The sequence below is a fragment of the Telmatherina bonti genome, assembly GCF_933228915.1.
Source record: "Telmatherina bonti genome assembly, chromosome: 8".
Taxonomy (NCBI): domain Eukaryota; kingdom Metazoa; phylum Chordata; class Actinopteri; order Atheriniformes; family Telmatherinidae; genus Telmatherina; species Telmatherina bonti.
Genome location: NC_136626.1, coordinates 21207555 through 21224694, shown reverse-complemented (window position 1 = coordinate 21224694; position 17140 = coordinate 21207555). Strand labels below are relative to the sequence as shown.

Genomic DNA, 17140 nt, shown 5'->3' with positions numbered 1-17140 from the left:
CATACTGTGTTCCATCAAAAATACAAGAAAGGGGACCAGTGTGTGTTTTTCAGATAGTTATTCACAAATTTATCCTCAGCTAAGTGACTGAATGAACTTTTTTTTTTTTTTAACTATCTGTGACACTTTTTCGACACTATTTTTCTGAGAGACATCACATGGACAGGCTTTATGTGAGCTGTATATATGTATATATATATATATATATATATTTATATATATATATATATATATATATATATATATATATATATATATATATATATATATATATATATATATATATATATATATATAAATATACCGTATACATATATATATGTATGTATGTATATATATATACATGTATATCTGTATGTATGTATGTATGTATATATATATATATATATGTGTGTGTGTGTGTGTGTGTGTGTGTGTGTGTGTGTGTGTGTATACCTCTCATATCTGATGTTAACCAGTCATTTTGACCTCTACTTAATTGATAAACTTTTTTAAAAATATATTTATATTTGACATCGTCATTTCATCCTGGGACTACATCATGAGATGAGAAGTTGTACTTCTCCGCAGTCTGTTTTTTAAATGGGCGCAGCCTTTGATTTGGGACATGGGTTCCCATGGAGACCCAGGGGAGGGGTTGTGGTTACCGGATACGGGCACTGCAGTACCAACAGACAGCGGAAAAGAAGCAGATGTGATTTCTCATTGAATTATTTTTTTTTTATTTCTTCTTTTCAAAGAGTTAACCTGCTGCTGGTTGTGTTGCATGAGTCAGTCGTTGGGAATCAGCGGAAAGATATCCGGTAGCATGACTGGAGCGATATGTGCGCAGTTTTAGAAGGAAGTGATTCGGAAACATCGCTCCGGCCTGGAGAAGACTGTGTGACGGACTGAGCGGTCCTGCCACCCCTCCCCTTCCCGCAATGATAAACCTTCCGTTTTAGCGAGAAAATCATCCCTGCCGACCTTAAGCATGGAAGACAACTATGAATATCCTTAATTAGTATGATAGCACTGAGCCCGTAGTGTGACGGTTTCAGTATGCCAGACCGGCGGTGCTACTTAAAGTTCTCCGTTGCCTGATAGTAACGGCACGAGCCTGCTTTTTCCATCTGGAAATTTCCTGGCAGAGGAAAGCAGGCCAGCTAGCACCGCTAGCTTTAGCCCTTTCCGCGCTGCATCTCTCAACTTGGATGGAAGAGCTTTTTCCAAAACCACACCACTGACATTTATGGCTCTCAATTTGAGGACATTTTAACTCTTAGAAGTATTCTATGGGATTGATATCGGCGGAAGAGAAGCAGGCCTAAGCCAAAATGATGAATTGGAGGCGACTGCTTCGAATCTCCAACCGATCGTTCCTGGCCTTCATATTCTTCTTTTCTATGTCTACAACCTGTCTCTACTTCATTTATGTGGCCCCTGGAATAGGTTTGTACACACCCACTAACACTAAACGCCTTACATGGTAACAGCTAATGTGATCATGTCGGAATTAACATCTGCAGTCAGCAAGCATCAGTTGCTGCCGCTGTCCAAGCCATCATTGAAGTACGAAGCTAACAGGCTAGTTATTTCCAAGCCCCCAACCACAGCATGTGCAAGTCCCCGGGCATTAAGCCATTAAAGAGCCCCATATTCCCTTAAATGCTAGTATTAATTATTATTCCCATGTAGGAACCACATGCACTGTAGCTGTGTAGCCGTTTAATGAATGAATGAATGAACGCTGGGCTGCAATGTTAACATGAATTTCTGGGCCCTTAACAAGATTAGTCTAACCTGCGGTTTCAGCAAGTGTCTGGTGTGGCTGCAGGGAGACCTGTACATTTAAACCTGAGTTTCTCCAAATCTTCTGAGCTTCTTATAAAGTTTTAGATGGACTTTTAAGTTTCGTCTCAGAGAAAATACCTGAGAAATATGATGGCAGTCATGGCATAGGCATACTGGTTCAGCCTTCAGTGTTGTGGGATTCATGCAGAGAGTACTCATGATATGTTTAGTTTCTGTTTTGAGATGTAGGTAAAGGAACTGAGTTGATCTATGTAAAAACACAGTGCAGTCTTCAAAGATCGGTGCCCTACACATACATCCAAGTGTATAAATTAACACCTACCTGACTGAAATGCAGACTCTTTAACAGGTTTCATTATGTTTATGTTCATATGTGCACATCAGAAATTATCAGGAGATTTTGGTCTGGACATTTCCCACATTTGCTGTTCACACATGTTCTCCTCAGTGTGTATGTGTGGGAGGGGTTGTTCTGGTGGACATCCTGTTTCACACCGGGAAACATGAAGGTGAGGTACATGAGGAAGGACATCATGTAGAAAGTTCACTGCAGAAATTGCTGTATTGCATCACAGCATGTTGAAAATGGTGGGTTAGGCTTGCTGTTTATGTTCTTATGACATGTATTGATATGTATACACAGTATCACTGAAAGAGTGGAACAGAACACACAAAGTATACAAAACTGGCAGAATATGCTGCAAACCTTTGCTTAGTTTTGATCACTGGCACATACTCTCAACATTTCCAGACGAAAGTTCATTTTGACCTGGTCAAAAGCTTTTAACTAATTAGCCTTTGTTGTGAAGGATGTAGAAAAGTAGTGTCCAATGAAAGATTGTTTGTGGTATACAAGGTTTTTGAAGCACAGAATTAGATTTAGTCATAAAAGTAATTTGAGTATCTGACTTACCAGTGGGAACAGCTGTCTGAGTCTTGTTCCCTTTCAGAAGACCAGCAAGCTGATGCGAGCTTAGGAATTGAATCAAATATTGTGCAGTGCAAAAGATTTTATTGCATGAGATTGCCACATTTCCACTGGATTGTGTGAAATGTACTTATGTCTGCTAAAGGTTAAATCCAAAATATTTAAGATTTTGGAAAATGTTACTTTTCTGGAATGAAGTTTTGTACTGCGGTGCTTCGTCTTGCTCTGAGCTAGGGATGCCCAATTATGGCCAAAATGATAACAATTACTTTTTTTCCAATACAAATTTTCATCATAATTATTATTATATGTTTAAGTAAGAAGACAACTCGCACATATCCTTCCAGAAAACTATGTTGTCATTATGACAGATGAAAAGCTGCAGAGATGTATCAGACTGTCATATAGTTTCATATAACTCTGTCAACAATAACTGCTAGAACTCCCTGTAGTAAGTAGTCCCCCATGTAGGTTCATGTCGACACCATCAACTTCTACACATTAGTCTACTTGATGCAATTCACCCTGCATGCTGGCATCGCTTTAAAAAGCAACTAACTGGACCTTGGGGTTTTTTTTATTGTAGCCTCTTTGAAACACAGTAGGGTGCTCTGGAGCTCACATTCCTTTCTGTTCACCTTTGTGTCACGTTGGCTTAAAAAAGAAAAACAAACTTTTCTTGTGTGGCATAATGAAGATACTTCATTGTTATAATTGATCTGATTCAGCAGTTGTAATGCTGTTAAGTGTCTAAGTTGTATCCCTAAAAAAAGAAAAGTATCCCGACTGATTTAAAAAAAAAAAAAAAAAAAGTTTAGATCTGATTGGACAGACAGAAGCAGTCTAGAGAAACCTTTGGACCACACAGTGATTTGTGGTATCTTGATTTGCTTCTGCTTTACATTCTGTTGGTGGTGAAGAGATTTTAAACATTGAAAGATTATTTTCATTTAATTGCAGAAAGCCAAAATCATGAGTGAGATTAAAAGTGGCTTACTTGCAGCTTAACTCCGATCCTGCAGGTCAGCGCTCTCTTCAGATGGATTTCAAACCAGAAGTTAAAGTAGAGATTGACACAAGTTGTCATCAGTAAATGCTTATCATCCCTTCATTTTAATTGTTGTATGAGGCCATGTATGTTAAGGGTTAAATCAGAAAGCATAATTTTGCGTTCATATTTTGTTAGTAAACTATGTGGAGTTGTGTGTAGAGGCCTCTCATGTCCAAATAGTACTGGGGGAAAAAAAGGTGCTTGCATGGCACTCTGGAGAACTTCTTGCTGGCATGGTGTTAAAAGAAAAAGTCTGCTTCTTTGTAATTTGATTTTTTAAAGTAAGAATGTCTTTATTTTAACAGTTTAAGACTAATACTGGATATAACACAAAAAGAAGGTTGTTCTATTTATCTATGTACTTTTGCTTTGATTAAGTGAGGGTTGAGTAATGAAATTTGTGACATTCTTAAAGCAACAATTGTAACGTTTATCAGTTTTCTGTGCAGACTGTTTTGCATAACCAGTGCTCATGCAGCATTCATCTCTTAACCACAACAATATTGCTGCAGTTTTCTGCTGTGTTTTTCCCTCCTTTATTTAAATTCCATTCTTTTAAACGATTGTTCTATCATCTCTACATTGGAATCAACAAAATAAAGATTAAAATGGAACTGAAAATATCTAGTTGTGAGTCTATTTGTAATTCTAATGGCTGGAACAAAAATGTGCTTCATCAATTTTAAAATTTTGTCACATGTCCTTAATTATTACTTTTGTACTGGCAGCTGGCAAATAGTCAGTTACCCAGGTGTTTGTGGGGGCATCCAGCCATATTTTCCGGAGCTTCTCACATACAAATCAAAGCTGCTAGACTGTGGTTCATAGTTAATACTTGGCAAGCTTTTTTATAAGAGTTCCTGAAGATGTTTTCACTTGTCATTTGAAAAGTTTTTTGATTTGTTACCAACCAGCAGGTGTATGAATTATACCTGGGGCATAAAAAGAGTCTACTAAAATGCTCACTGCGAGTAGACCAAAGAGATGGCACAGCACGTTTATTGAAGCATGATTCTCTGATAGTTAGCTCAGAGTTTAAGGGGCAGGCAACAACCAATGTCATATCAATTTGATGACCTGCTAAAAATGATTAATAAACATAGAAGAACATGTTGAAGTTACAGAGAGCAGGTGGATGGGACAAGCTTCATCATTTGGGGTACTATGTCTGACCCAGTCTTTCTACCTTCTAAGCTGCCATGACTAGCAGACAGAATTGTATAAAGTAGAAGTAAAAATAAAGTAGAAGTCCTGCCAGTTTTTTGGATCTACCCATGCTTTTAGAACAGGTGTTTGCACTAACAGGCTCATTTACCTGCAGTGGAGATTAAATTCACTCTGTTTAGTGACTGGTTGGAAAGAGCTGCCGGACAGGGTTTCTACTTTCTACTTCTACTTTATACACGTCTGCGGGTAGAAAGTGGTGGATAGTGACTTACAGTTGACACCATGGAAGGTCTGAAAAGTTACATTTTTCTCTTAATTGCAGCTATCCTTTGATGATCTTTAGACTTATATTTATTTAGCAGCACTGCGATCTCTAATAAAAGACTACAAATAATAAACAGGAATAAAATCAGTAAACATGTATGGCAACAAAACAACATGTATCACAATGTTGAATCTGTCATTTAATCTGTCAAGCAAACTAAAATAATCATTTCTGGTCTCCCCATCAGCCAACACATACTTCTTCATGGTGCAGGCTCAAGGCATCATGTTGAGGGACAATGTACGGACCATTGGCCAGATGATCAGATTGTACACCAACAAAAACAGTACACTTAATGGGACTGGTAAGTTGGATGTCCATTTTCACTGTGTCAATCATATTTTAGCAACTATTTGTGGTTAAATACCTTTGTAAAGTTTTTACATACTGTTCATGTTTAAATTGAGTATCAGTCTGTTTGTATCCAGATGTCCTGCTTATTTTAACCAGTTCAACAATTCTAGCCATTTTTGTTGATGAGGACTGGACTAATTCTACCATACATGTTTTCATCAGACTTTGGCCATAAAAATGGGGAATTGTTATAAACATTTAAATGTTCACATAAGTGACATACGTTTTCATCTGTTTTGCATCTTTTTTTTTTCCCCTCTGAGCTCCCACCAGGTAAAAGCCAGTCTGATGTTTACTTTCGTCCTGTTTCTTTCTCTTTCCATTCCTCACTTTTTCCATCAGTGTTGTCTTGTGTGTTGCGTGTGTCCATTAAATCCAAAGTAGTTGTGGTGGTGGTTTTTTCCTGTTGTTCTCTTCATTTCTTTTACATGTGTAGCCTTAAATATCATGGAAGAAAGATAAATAAAAAAAACACATCAGCTTCTGAAGAGACTAGAAACTTGGAAGAAAAAAAAGCTTCTCTGCATAATAACAATGATAATAATAAATTGTTACTAATAACAGTCCTAATACTACTAATAACACATTATTATGAATATTATTGTTGTTGTTGTTATTGTTATTTTTATTATTTTATTATTATTTAATTGAACACGCTCCTTACATAGCCACCATGATTTCCTCAAACAGGTTTTTGTATATCAAACATGTGCCATTTAGGGCACATTCACATCAGCCTTTCTGATTCAAATCCTCGTCCGTTTGCTCAGAAAGTGTGCTTCGTTTGGGAAAATGCAAATGCGCCAAACAAATTCTGATTGGGATTGAAGAAGCAAACTCGGTCCGCCTACAAATGCAAGTCTTGGTCCGTTTCAAGCAGACCACATACTGGAAGCGGACTACAAAGTCACAAAAAAGTCACTTCCTGAATTTGGCGTAGTATTGCATTGTGGGTAGCGGTTGTGTTAAGGTCTTCTGCCTTGCTTGTTGTCCATACTGCACCCATTGTTGCCGTGTATTTCTGCAGTAGACTTGCATAAGACGTACTCCATAGTTTTTTCCTTCACTTGGGTCCTGTCCTCTCTTTTGCTAGATACTAGTGTAGCGCCGCCTTTGGTGAGAATGAAGTTATATTATTCTAATGGTTTGGTTTGTTTGACCAAAGTGCAGCATGAACGCAATCTCAGTCCACATGGAGACACCCCCTACAACTGAGCCAAATCCCCAATCGCACTGAGTCTAGCGGACAATCCTGATGTGAATGCACCTTTAAAGACACTGACACCGCTGCACGCTCAACCTGGCCCAGTCATGGACGAGCTTCTTGTTAAAAAGTTGTGAAGTGCATATAATAAATGTCACTGTGCCATCAAACAACTCATGAATGCAAAGTTTTTAGGTTGGAAAGCTTTATAGTGCTTCTTTGATGTCAGAACACATCGGCACCAAATCACTAAAAACAAGGAGAAAGAAACTTAAAATGCACAGGCTTTAGTTGCAAGACAAATTGTTTTACATTTTCTGAAGAGGTGGTTTATAGATTGTCAGATTCTAATTAACTTATCAGATTAAAATGAACCTACCGATGCGTAACTGATCATGTGACTGCAGAAGTTTACTCTTGTGTAGTTTGTGAAGTGACGTGTGTGTGTGTGTGTGTGTGTGTGTGTAGCAGAGTCCAACCCACTGAGATTTCAGAAAAACACCATTTAGACATAAGACCATAAACCGTATATGAAAGATGGATGGAGCCGTAAAAAGTGAAGCCTATGCGGAAGTGCATAAAACTGCAGTTCCCCCTTCATCCGCTAGGGGCTGCCAAACAAGTGAATCCCCATAGACTCCTGTGTTAAAAAGGCCAACTTCACGGCAGAAATAAACATGTTTACAGGTTTAATAGGTCAGGTTTGCCTTCATGACAACTGTGGGGGGAGGGAATTTTTTTCTAACTCCTCCGTTTAAAAGTAATTTAATCTCTAATTTCACCATATTTAGGGGCGTGTCCTTTTGATTGACAGGTACCGGTCTCCCGCTTCAAGTCAGAAGAACATAGAACAACCGCAGTTTTTAGCCGGTTAACAGCGTGACTTAGCTTTAGCCCACTTACCTCCGTTAGCTGGTTAGCTCCTGTTATCTCCGGGTTAGCTCAGTTAGTTCTTAGCTACAGAAAACTCGGAGTTTGCTCGATGTCAATCATCCACCATGACGCTCACAGCCCCCCTCTCAGCTCCACCTCTTTGCCCATATATGTATTTTCCGGGCAAGACGACACGCATGCCTCTGCCAAGATGGCAATGGTAGGAACCGCCCACCGAGCTTCAATTCAGCACTTCAGAACCTATGGGTGACGTCATGGAGGCTACGTCCATCTTTTGATATACGGTCTATGCATGAGACACAGATAATTACATTTAAATAGGGTTTGTAGAAAAGTAATGCAGGTCTAAAAAGTCGTCTGGGTCTTAAAACCGTCGTCCTCTTCCAGATAGTTTGTATCTAATGATCAAAGATGCACTTTTGATAACGAAGAAATGCCTAATTTCTCTTTTTTTTTGTTGCAGACTATCCTGATGGAAGTAACTCCAGTGAATATCTGGCCCAGCCAACTACATACCTCCCTGAAAACTTTACCTACACCCAGAACATGCCCTGCCCGGAACGATTACCTTCTATGAGTTAGTACATTACTATTTTACTAGATAAAATGGAGAACTTGGGGTTAATGGGATCATTTAATCTTTGATCATTTGTTTTTTGTTGTTATTGGTGTTTGAAGGAGATGTCTTATTGAAACATTCTTAAATTAAACCTACAGAGGGTCTTATGGAAGTGAACATGACAGAGATCCCCATGGAGGAGATAGAACTGAAGTTCTCTAGGTTTTTTGACATTGAATTTGGAGGCCACTGGAAACCAAAGGACTGCAGACCTCGTTGGAAGGTAAGTTTAAATAACTTTAGTATTTTATTTATTTTGTTATTTAACTAAGACTGTCAGATGCACCACGAAGCTCTGTTTCACGGTTTGATCCAGATTGGATTGTGACTTTGTCATTGAGAAATATGTCCATGTCATCATAAGAGAAAACTTCTGAATTCACTATGTTGAGGTGTTCATCTGGCCTGAGTTTTCAAGAATATAATGTTGCTGAACCTGGACCTGGCCAACTGAGTAAACCCGGATCATTGGATTGTCAAATCATGGTGGTTACTTCTTTACCTTTTGTTTATTTGGGACGGGCCAAAAACTGGTCTGATGAGCTTTTCAGCAAAGTGCTAAATATAAACTTATCTGATTCTGGCAGGCTACATATACACAATGTTAACCTGTGGTAAACACAACTTTGCCCTCTATTTGCTCCTATTTACGCAATAAATATTTACATTTTAAATTGTTACCTTAGATGCAAAAGAGTGGGGTCTTTTGGGGTTTTTTCCCTGTTGTTTAGATTCATGTACTTTAAGTTGCTTCTGTGGTCAAATCAGCTTCTGATTTCTGATTTCTTTATTTGATTCTGATGTCTGTAGGTGGCCATCCTGATTCCATTCAGAAACCGCCATGAACATCTGCCCATCCTCTTCCAACACCTTATCCCAATGCTGCAGAGACAGCGCCTGCAGTTTGCCTTCTATGTCATTGAACAGGTACAGTAAATGAGTGTGTTAACTGCTTGACAATTTTATTACATTTGCTGTCGCCCAGTGATTGCTGGGATAGACTCCACTTGTTAGTCTAATGTTAATAAACTTTTTAAGTAGGACAACAATATCAGGTTCTGCAGTTTATCATGTCTGTTGTTTGTTGGCTCAATGTGTCATGTTTAAACTTAAACATTCATTTGTGCTCTCTTTACTGTCTGAGTATTAATATTATGAGTATTTCTGACTGTTCTGAGATTATCTGCTTCCATGGTGTATATTCAACAGAAGAATGTTTAATCTGACTATAAATTTTTATATTTCTCTTCCATGCAGCCAGACTTGGTTAATCTTCTAAATTAGTTTTGTACAACAGTTCTCCAGATTTTCTGAATGTCTTTACAAGCTTTCTGTAGATATTGGCAGCTTATTTTAGTCCAATCCTTGTGTCTAATCATTTTCAGAGGAATGTGGATTTATTTGTTTGTTAGCCTTTTAAGGCACTTTACACTGACTTATGTTCAAGCATAAGAACTGCTCCGAATACCAGGAAGGAACCAGTGTTGTGTGGTCACATAAGACAGACCAATTGTAATTGGTCTTTGCGCACATCAGAAGTTGTTATCAATATTATATCAACGTTAACAGCTATAGTTTCCAAGGTTTTAGTAACGATATCACAGCATGAAAATTCAAGAGTTCAAGTTGATATTCATACAGTCAGTGTTTTTCGTCAGACCAGATTTGTTGAATACTTGGATCATTTTCCATCTAGTCAGGTTTCTTTTATTTTTTACATATTTGCCAAAATCTGAGAGCTTTGTGAAGAGCAGCATCAGCCTCACTGATTGGTGAATATTTTCAGATTGGTAGCCAGCCCTTCAACAGAGCCATGCTGTTTAACGTGGGATTCCTGGAGGCCATGAAGGACTTGGACTGGGACTGCTTCATTTTTCATGACGTTGACCACATCCCCGAGAATGACCGGAATTACTACGGCTGTGGTCAGATGCCACGCCACTTCGCTGCCAAGCTGGACAAATATATGTACATGTGAGTGCGTTCAGAATGGGTTGATGTAGAGTTGAGATATTTCATGTCTATTTGATCAGGAGGCATTTAACTCCACTACTACAGATCCTCTGTTAACATGTCGCCATCATGCAGTGATTCATCATTAAAATACAATTTTATAATGAATTTTCTTCTTTAGTCTCCCCTACACTGAGTTCTTTGGTGGTGTGAGTGGACTTACCGTGGAGCAGTTCCGTAAGATCAATGGTTTTCCAAATGCATTCTGGGGCTGGGGAGGAGAGGATGATGATTTATGGAATCGGTAAGTCTACTGGAGGAGACAGATTCACATCTGTCTTCTCCATAGAAGTTATTTAACTCACTTATTGATTAAAGTACATTGACCCTTTTTTTCCCCAATGTAAGTGAATCCAAAAACGAATAAATAAAAGTCCATCAGGTTCAAAGTTAGTCTTAAAGAAACTGCAGGGAAAGCAGTAGAGGACACTGTTTTCACCATTTTCCGAATTATAGTCAGCTGATTCACATTTTCAGTTTTTTTTCACATAGTTTGAATTAAATAAATGACAGAAAACTTGGTTGGATCGTGTTTTGGTATTTTCACTCATTTTCTACTACTACTGTTTTACCACAAAGCAGCATGATTTTAGCTTGACATGATCTTATATGTTGTTTTGAGAAAACTGTAACTCTGCAAAGACTTGCAGAGTTTTGGACGGTGGCACAGCTGCTATCAGCTGTCACCTTCCTCAGTCGGAGTAAAAGATTTTTAAGTTCCTAACTTTAGTTGTCGCATGTGTGTTTCATCAGTACAGTGAATGAATCACTGCCCAGCAGGTTTATACATGTAGAAAAGTAATGTCATTCGCTTCAGTCTGATCACACATGAACTGTGTCACAGTGAGTGGCCATCATGACTCTGAGACATTAGTCATTTTTCATTTGGTAAACAATTCAGCTGCAATCATCAAGCATATTACTTTTCCACTAACTGTTTAAAAAAATAAAAAAATAAACAGTTTGAAATCACCAGTAGCAGTATGGACTGTGTTGTTACTGTTCGTTGTTCAGTAGAAGAAGTTTTCCTGACCAAAAAACACACCCCAAGAGGATAAAGAACAACAATAAATGTGGTAGAAATCTACAGGAAGAAAATAGGGAGAGCTCCTCTTCAGTATTAATTATGTCTGAAAAGCTGAGATATTCTAGCTGAGAAGACGTCAGTTGCTCCAGTGGGTTTTTTGTTTGTCAGTGGAATCATCTGTTGTGATCATCCCATCAGCTGTGAATCGATGTCTGAATAAAACCATAAAATCCAACATCTGGATCAGTGAAAACAGACACATCTCTTGAACATGCTAAACATTTTAGCTTTGGAATCATGTTTCTCCCTGAAATGTTGCTCGGTGAACGGAAGAAAAGAAAATGAAGACAAAACAATAGCCGGGCTTAAAATGTATCTTAGCAATAAGCTTTTCCACAGTTTCACACAGATTAACAGACAAAATAGGCTCCTCCCATGTTATTTTGTGGTGCTTTCATTAAAGATCAAGCCTGATCTGTTTTGTTTTATGTTGAGTTTCTGTCATTTTGTGGTGTAGATTCCTCCAAGTTCCTTAAGATGAGCAGGCCCAGACCATATAGCCAGAAGAGGAATCGGTGTGCACAATAAGCTTGAGCTTAAAATGATAATTTAAAACCATAAAACCACATGAAAATACATTTTAATGCAATCTTCTCTTTGAAAAACAGTCCAGCTAAGAATTTAACAAATGGACCAGAACTGAAACCTGTCCTACTTCGCACATTCACCTATAAGTACGCAGAGTGAAGCAGTAACAATAACATTCATGTAGAAAAATGCATTTTGCTCTCCTATGGATAAAGTGACTTTTTGTTTCTGTGCCTTTAAAACAGGACTTTTAAATGATTTTATTTCCCCTCAGGGTTCATTACGCTGATCTAAATGTCACCAGACCAGAGGGAGAGATCGGCAAATACAAGTCCATCCCTCATCATCACAGAGGAGAGGTCCAGTTTCTTGGGAGGTGAAGCTGATTTTTATTTGACGTCCTTTTTTTTTTCTTTTTCCTTTTAAATATCATTCCCAGATAAAAAGTTTAGTCTTCTCCTTCAGCTTATTGCATTGTGATGCCAACACAATATTTATTCCATGTATTTTTAGACAAAATAAATCAATATGATGATAATTATCAGGGTTTAAATGAATAGAGACAAGAAACACATTATTAATATTTTGTATTTTTGTGATTGGAATGAATGTCAGTGTGCAGATGAAACCAGTCAAACCAGTCAGTGTTTAAACTGGTCATGCCGTAGAATTGTAGTGTTATTCTGCCACATGTCAGGCACGTGGATTCAATGAACAGATATTGCTGGAGGTTCTGGGTTTGTGAAGCGCATTAATGGTGACATAACCACTGTATTTGTAGGTATAAACTGCTGAGGTATTCCAAAGAGCGACAACACCTGGATGGCCTCAACAACCTCCATTACAGCCCTCACATGTCGCGCAGCAGCCTCTACAAGAACATCTCGGTGGACTTGTATCCTGACCTGGCTCCCATCACAGACTACTGAACGCCACCAAACCTTCCTGGACACCCCCAGCACCACCTCCTCCTGCTGGGGTCCTGCTGCCCCCACCAGGACTTCAGAGGTGGAGCTGCGGAGGGACTTGTGTGTGAGTGTGTGTGTGTGTGTGTGTGAGGGGGGGGGGGTTGCAGAATTCACCATGTGATGCTGCCAAGAAATCTTAATATGGCAAAAAAAAAAAAAAGAAAAGAAAATATTCAAGATGAAAGAAAATATATAAATAAATAAAAAAGAAAAAAATAAAGGGACGGCAACAAGTCCCTGAAAGTGAACTGATGATTGTGTGTGTGTCAGTAAATCTGTGTGGGTGAGTGTGTGAGCGCACGCCTGATGTGTTGCTGCATGTCTTTCTGCTCATTCTAGTCTAACTACAGTGGACATGAGTCTTGGTTTCAGTTGGGGGAGCAGCAGCATCTCAACACTGATGTTTACTGCAAAGCCTTAATATGGCAGAACCACAGCTCTGCTCAGATCTGCACTGCTTCACTTCTGATCCATCACCGCCACCTTAAAGCCAACAAAACACTTCTGCTTTCTTTCTATTATCAATCGTTTTATACATATCATTTTGATTGGTCACAGTATTCCTTCAGAAGGAGGACAACACAGAAGATTTTTGTTAGAGATGTACATTTTTCTTTTTTTTTTTTATTTCTTTTGTTAATTTTGATTTTCATACGTTGTATTTATTTTCTCTGATTCAGGACGTTTGAAAACACACTCCTGTCTCTGTCAATGTATTTGCTGTTTGTTTTGCTGCACTGCTGCTGAATCCACATTAACATGTATGTAAATATCAACTTCTTAAAGCTCGAACACAGATCAGAGAGATGTAAATATGGGCCTTTAAATGATCGGTAATAGTCCAGTCGGTTTGAATTTTATTTTTGGCAGCTACATTTGTTTTGAGAACTTAACGAGTGATGAGTTTCTTCCTTAGGAAGATCTTCTAACAATGTTTGACTCAAAAAATATCCAACTCTAAAGATATGTCATATTTTTATGCATGCCTTAATTTATTAAGTTGACCTTATTTTGTTTCTTTCAAACAGAAAAAAAAACATCATCAGGTGGAGATGTGTATATTTTTAATGTTGCCTTTTGTTGTGCTTTATTTGAGGTGCACTGTGTGAAGAGTAGAGCTGCTACTCCGTAGATGAGACGAGTGACTGAGTCTTTCCTACATGATTTTCTTAAAGGAAAAATGTTGGACAATACAGGATGCTTTAGTGCTAGGTTATGGTCTCATGCCAGTGTATGTTTTTGTCTCAGAGATTTTTTTCTTTTTTTTTTATGATTTATTAAAAATGGTTTTTAGTGCTGATCCGTGTGATGAACCTCTTTAATGCAACTGGAGTGTCTTGATTCTGCCTGGATGCTGAGTGTCTAGACTCTACTGAGTTACAGAGGGAAATATGTGTCTGCTTTTCACAACCAGCACCGCAGTTCTTGAATGTTATGAATGTTTCCTAAAGTTTTGAGCACTTGAAAGACAAAAAGAGCCGCACTGAGAGAATTTCAACCTGGATATTCATCTTCTTTTTTACTGGAAGCTCATGTCCTCAGTGTTAAATCGTCTTCACAGACACCTTGAACCCCTTTTTCTGTGGAGACAAATAATAAAATGACATCTGGGTTCATCTATAGTTAGTAAAACTGAGCTCCACAGTTTCACACTTCAGAGGCCAGAAGCTGACAGAAGCACAAACCTGCAAATGAAACTGATGATTTTTATCAGCCTGCACAGCAACTATTGGCTCATACTGGTCTGAACAGACAAAAAGCTTAGCTGAGAAATTCACTCTTGGAACATTTGTTCCACTACGGCCTGTTTGGATGGTAAAATCAAATGTCTCCCTGATGCACAGAACTTTTGAGCCCGCTCTCATTTCTTGATGCAGAGATCGGATTTGAGCGGTATGGTCATCATTTGTGCTGGCTGTTGCTTTTTCACTGTTGACATATTTTCCTCAACCTGACTACCACCACTATGTTCTGGTATTAACAGGGCCAAATCTGCCGTTTTACGTTGGCTTTAATGCAGACCTCTAACATTGATTGATCGTAATCTATTGTCAAACTATAGTCCAATTTTCTATCTAAAGAATTGAACCATTGGCTATTTACATTTGAAATGGGTACTTCACTGATAAACATTATGTTACCTGTTTAACACTAAAGCCAGTAATGCATAACCAAAGAGGGTTTTGTTTCTTCCTTAAAAAGCTTGTGAATTTTGTCCCCATTGACAGTCAGCATGTCCTGCTGATGGATATGTTGGATGTCATTGGACGTTTCCTTGAAGCAACATTCAGCAGGTGGGCCTGCCAGCTGGTGAGCATGGCTGAGAGAAGGGCCCCTTCTGGTATTTGTGGCTCAATGTCAGAGAACAGTTTAAGCTTATTTTTGTTTATTTTTGGCAGCCTGACAATACTGCAGTCTTATAAGACTGTGGCTGTTGGAAACTTTACTCAACTGAAACAGATAAAGATGGCTTTAATCTGAACGCTATCAGTGAATCTCACCAGAAGTGCTTAGTTGTCCTGTCTACTGTGATGAGATCTGTCTGATACAAGATACGCCAGCACAACAGGATTTTATGTAGGGGAAAAAAGGAAAATGCTCAAGAAAACAAACAAAAAAAATCTCTAAAAGGCAACAGAATTATCAGCTCTAGATAGCTGGTGTAGGGTTTAACCATAGTTCATATCCTCCTCTGACACCAGGAAGGAGCTGTAGAAACTCTGCTTTGACTTCTAAAGTCTATTCCAGTTGAATCTATTCAGTCTCACTATTACAACACATATGCAGTGCTGAAAGGCAAAACAAAATATTATCGCAATTACTTATTGTTTTAAAGGATGTTTCTAGATGTCCATATACAGACAACTAAACATACTGTAAGTATGGATACAGATATAAGATGGGCCCTTTAGTGTTCATGTTGAAGTGAAGCCTGTAGATGGCAGTATAGTCACATGATGAACACTAATATCAGCACTTCGGCAACCATTACTGTGGCGAACCCATCCATCCATCCATCCATTTTCTTAACCAATAGGTCCAATTAAGGGTAACAGGAAGCTGGAGCCTATCCCAGGAATCTTTGGGGGAGAGGCAAGATACACCCTGAATAGGTCACCAGTTCATTACTGGCCACTGTGGAGAACATCAATCTTTGTTACAAGATGTCTCTTTCAGAACAGCACAGACTTAAGTTGCACAAAACTGATGGCATTTAACTTTTCACATCATCAAAATTTGTAGGACAATTATAGCAGATTTACATCCAGTTTCAGGCAGTCGGTGTCAGAAGTCACAGGCTGTAGAAGGTAAAGTACTATCAAATGAGAAAAGTGAGGATGATATGATAATAGTAAAATGGATAACATGATAAGTTTCAGGAAAGATGTGAAAAATGGCATCAGCGACAATAGAATGGAGGATATGTTTTAATTAAAAAACTGAAAGATTTGTAGATTATTGAGCATCTCAGTGGTTGAAAGACTTAAAACGAGTTGTTCGATCAGTCATCAGATAAAATCTTTGATGATGTATTTGTGTTCTTCCAAAACCGAACACATTGCAAGTGTTGAAATGAACCTGATCAAATAACAGAAACATTTGTCCATGTAAATTCCCTATTTGTTAATGTAGTACTCTTTACTATTTACACTACTATTGTCCTTCTAAGAAAACAAAGATCATATTGAGGCTTACATTTAAAAATTATCGCAAAAAATAAGTACATAAAATAAACCTAAAACACAGGACAGACATCAGACATCTCTTTTAGGAGAACTTAAGATGACAGTTATGGTGTTGTGGGGAAATGCTCTAAAGTAGGAGTGTAGAGGTTCCCAGCTGACAGTATGCACCTCTGCATACCTTGATACTGGACAGTAAAAGTATATTGGTCACTGGGCAGTAAGCTGCCCCCCGGTAGATCTGCTCCATGCAAGAAGCCATTGTCAGAGGGGGAGAGGAGTAAAGAGAAAGTGAGAGATCAAGAGATAAGAGTTAACATCAGCTTTGCGTAGAGAGAACTTAGAAGAGATCAAGGTGGATAGCAAATTATTAATAGGTAACTAAAATGTGCAAATGCGCCAAAGCAATTTATCTGTTGGTGTAAAAGGCTGGAAACTGGAAGAGTGATGGTGGGAGGAGGTGGGTTGAAGGGGAGGATGGATGGAGTGGGATGGAGGTAAGATTGCTGGATGGGAGTGGGACAG

At 38.5% G+C, this 17140-nt stretch overlaps 1 protein-coding gene across 1 annotated transcript; it reads left to right on the top strand.

Annotated features, from left to right (window-relative positions):
• The first annotated feature begins 698 nt into the window (after positions 1 to 698).
• Positions 699 to 13054, top strand: b4galt6 (UDP-Gal:betaGlcNAc beta 1,4- galactosyltransferase, polypeptide 6). Its single transcript, XM_079244594.1, has 9 exons — positions 699 to 1431; positions 5453 to 5569; positions 8181 to 8294; positions 8435 to 8559; positions 9147 to 9263; positions 10123 to 10310; positions 10471 to 10593; positions 12239 to 12340; positions 12746 to 13054. The coding sequence occupies exons 1-9, from the start codon at positions 1317 to 1319 to the stop codon at positions 12891 to 12893; spliced, it is 1149 nt and encodes a 382-aa protein (XP_079100720.1). The 5' UTR covers positions 699 to 1316; the 3' UTR covers positions 12894 to 13054.
• Positions 13055 to 17140: the final 4086 nt, after the last annotated feature.

What these genes read in the sequence shown, in the direction of transcription:
- b4galt6 (XM_079244594.1), top strand. Translation starts at nt 1,317, where the DNA reads ATGATGAATTGGAGGCGACTGCTTCGAATCTCCAACCGATCGTTCCTG. An exon ending in CAGTACACTTAATGGGACTG is followed by an intron (nt 5,570 to 8,180) that starts GTAAGTTGGATG and finishes TTTTTGTTGCAG; the next exon opens with ACTATCCTGATGGAAGTAAC. An exon ending in CCTTCTATGTCATTGAACAG is followed by an intron (nt 9,264 to 10,122) that starts GTACAGTAAATG and finishes GAATATTTTCAG; the next exon opens with ATTGGTAGCCAGCCCTTCAA.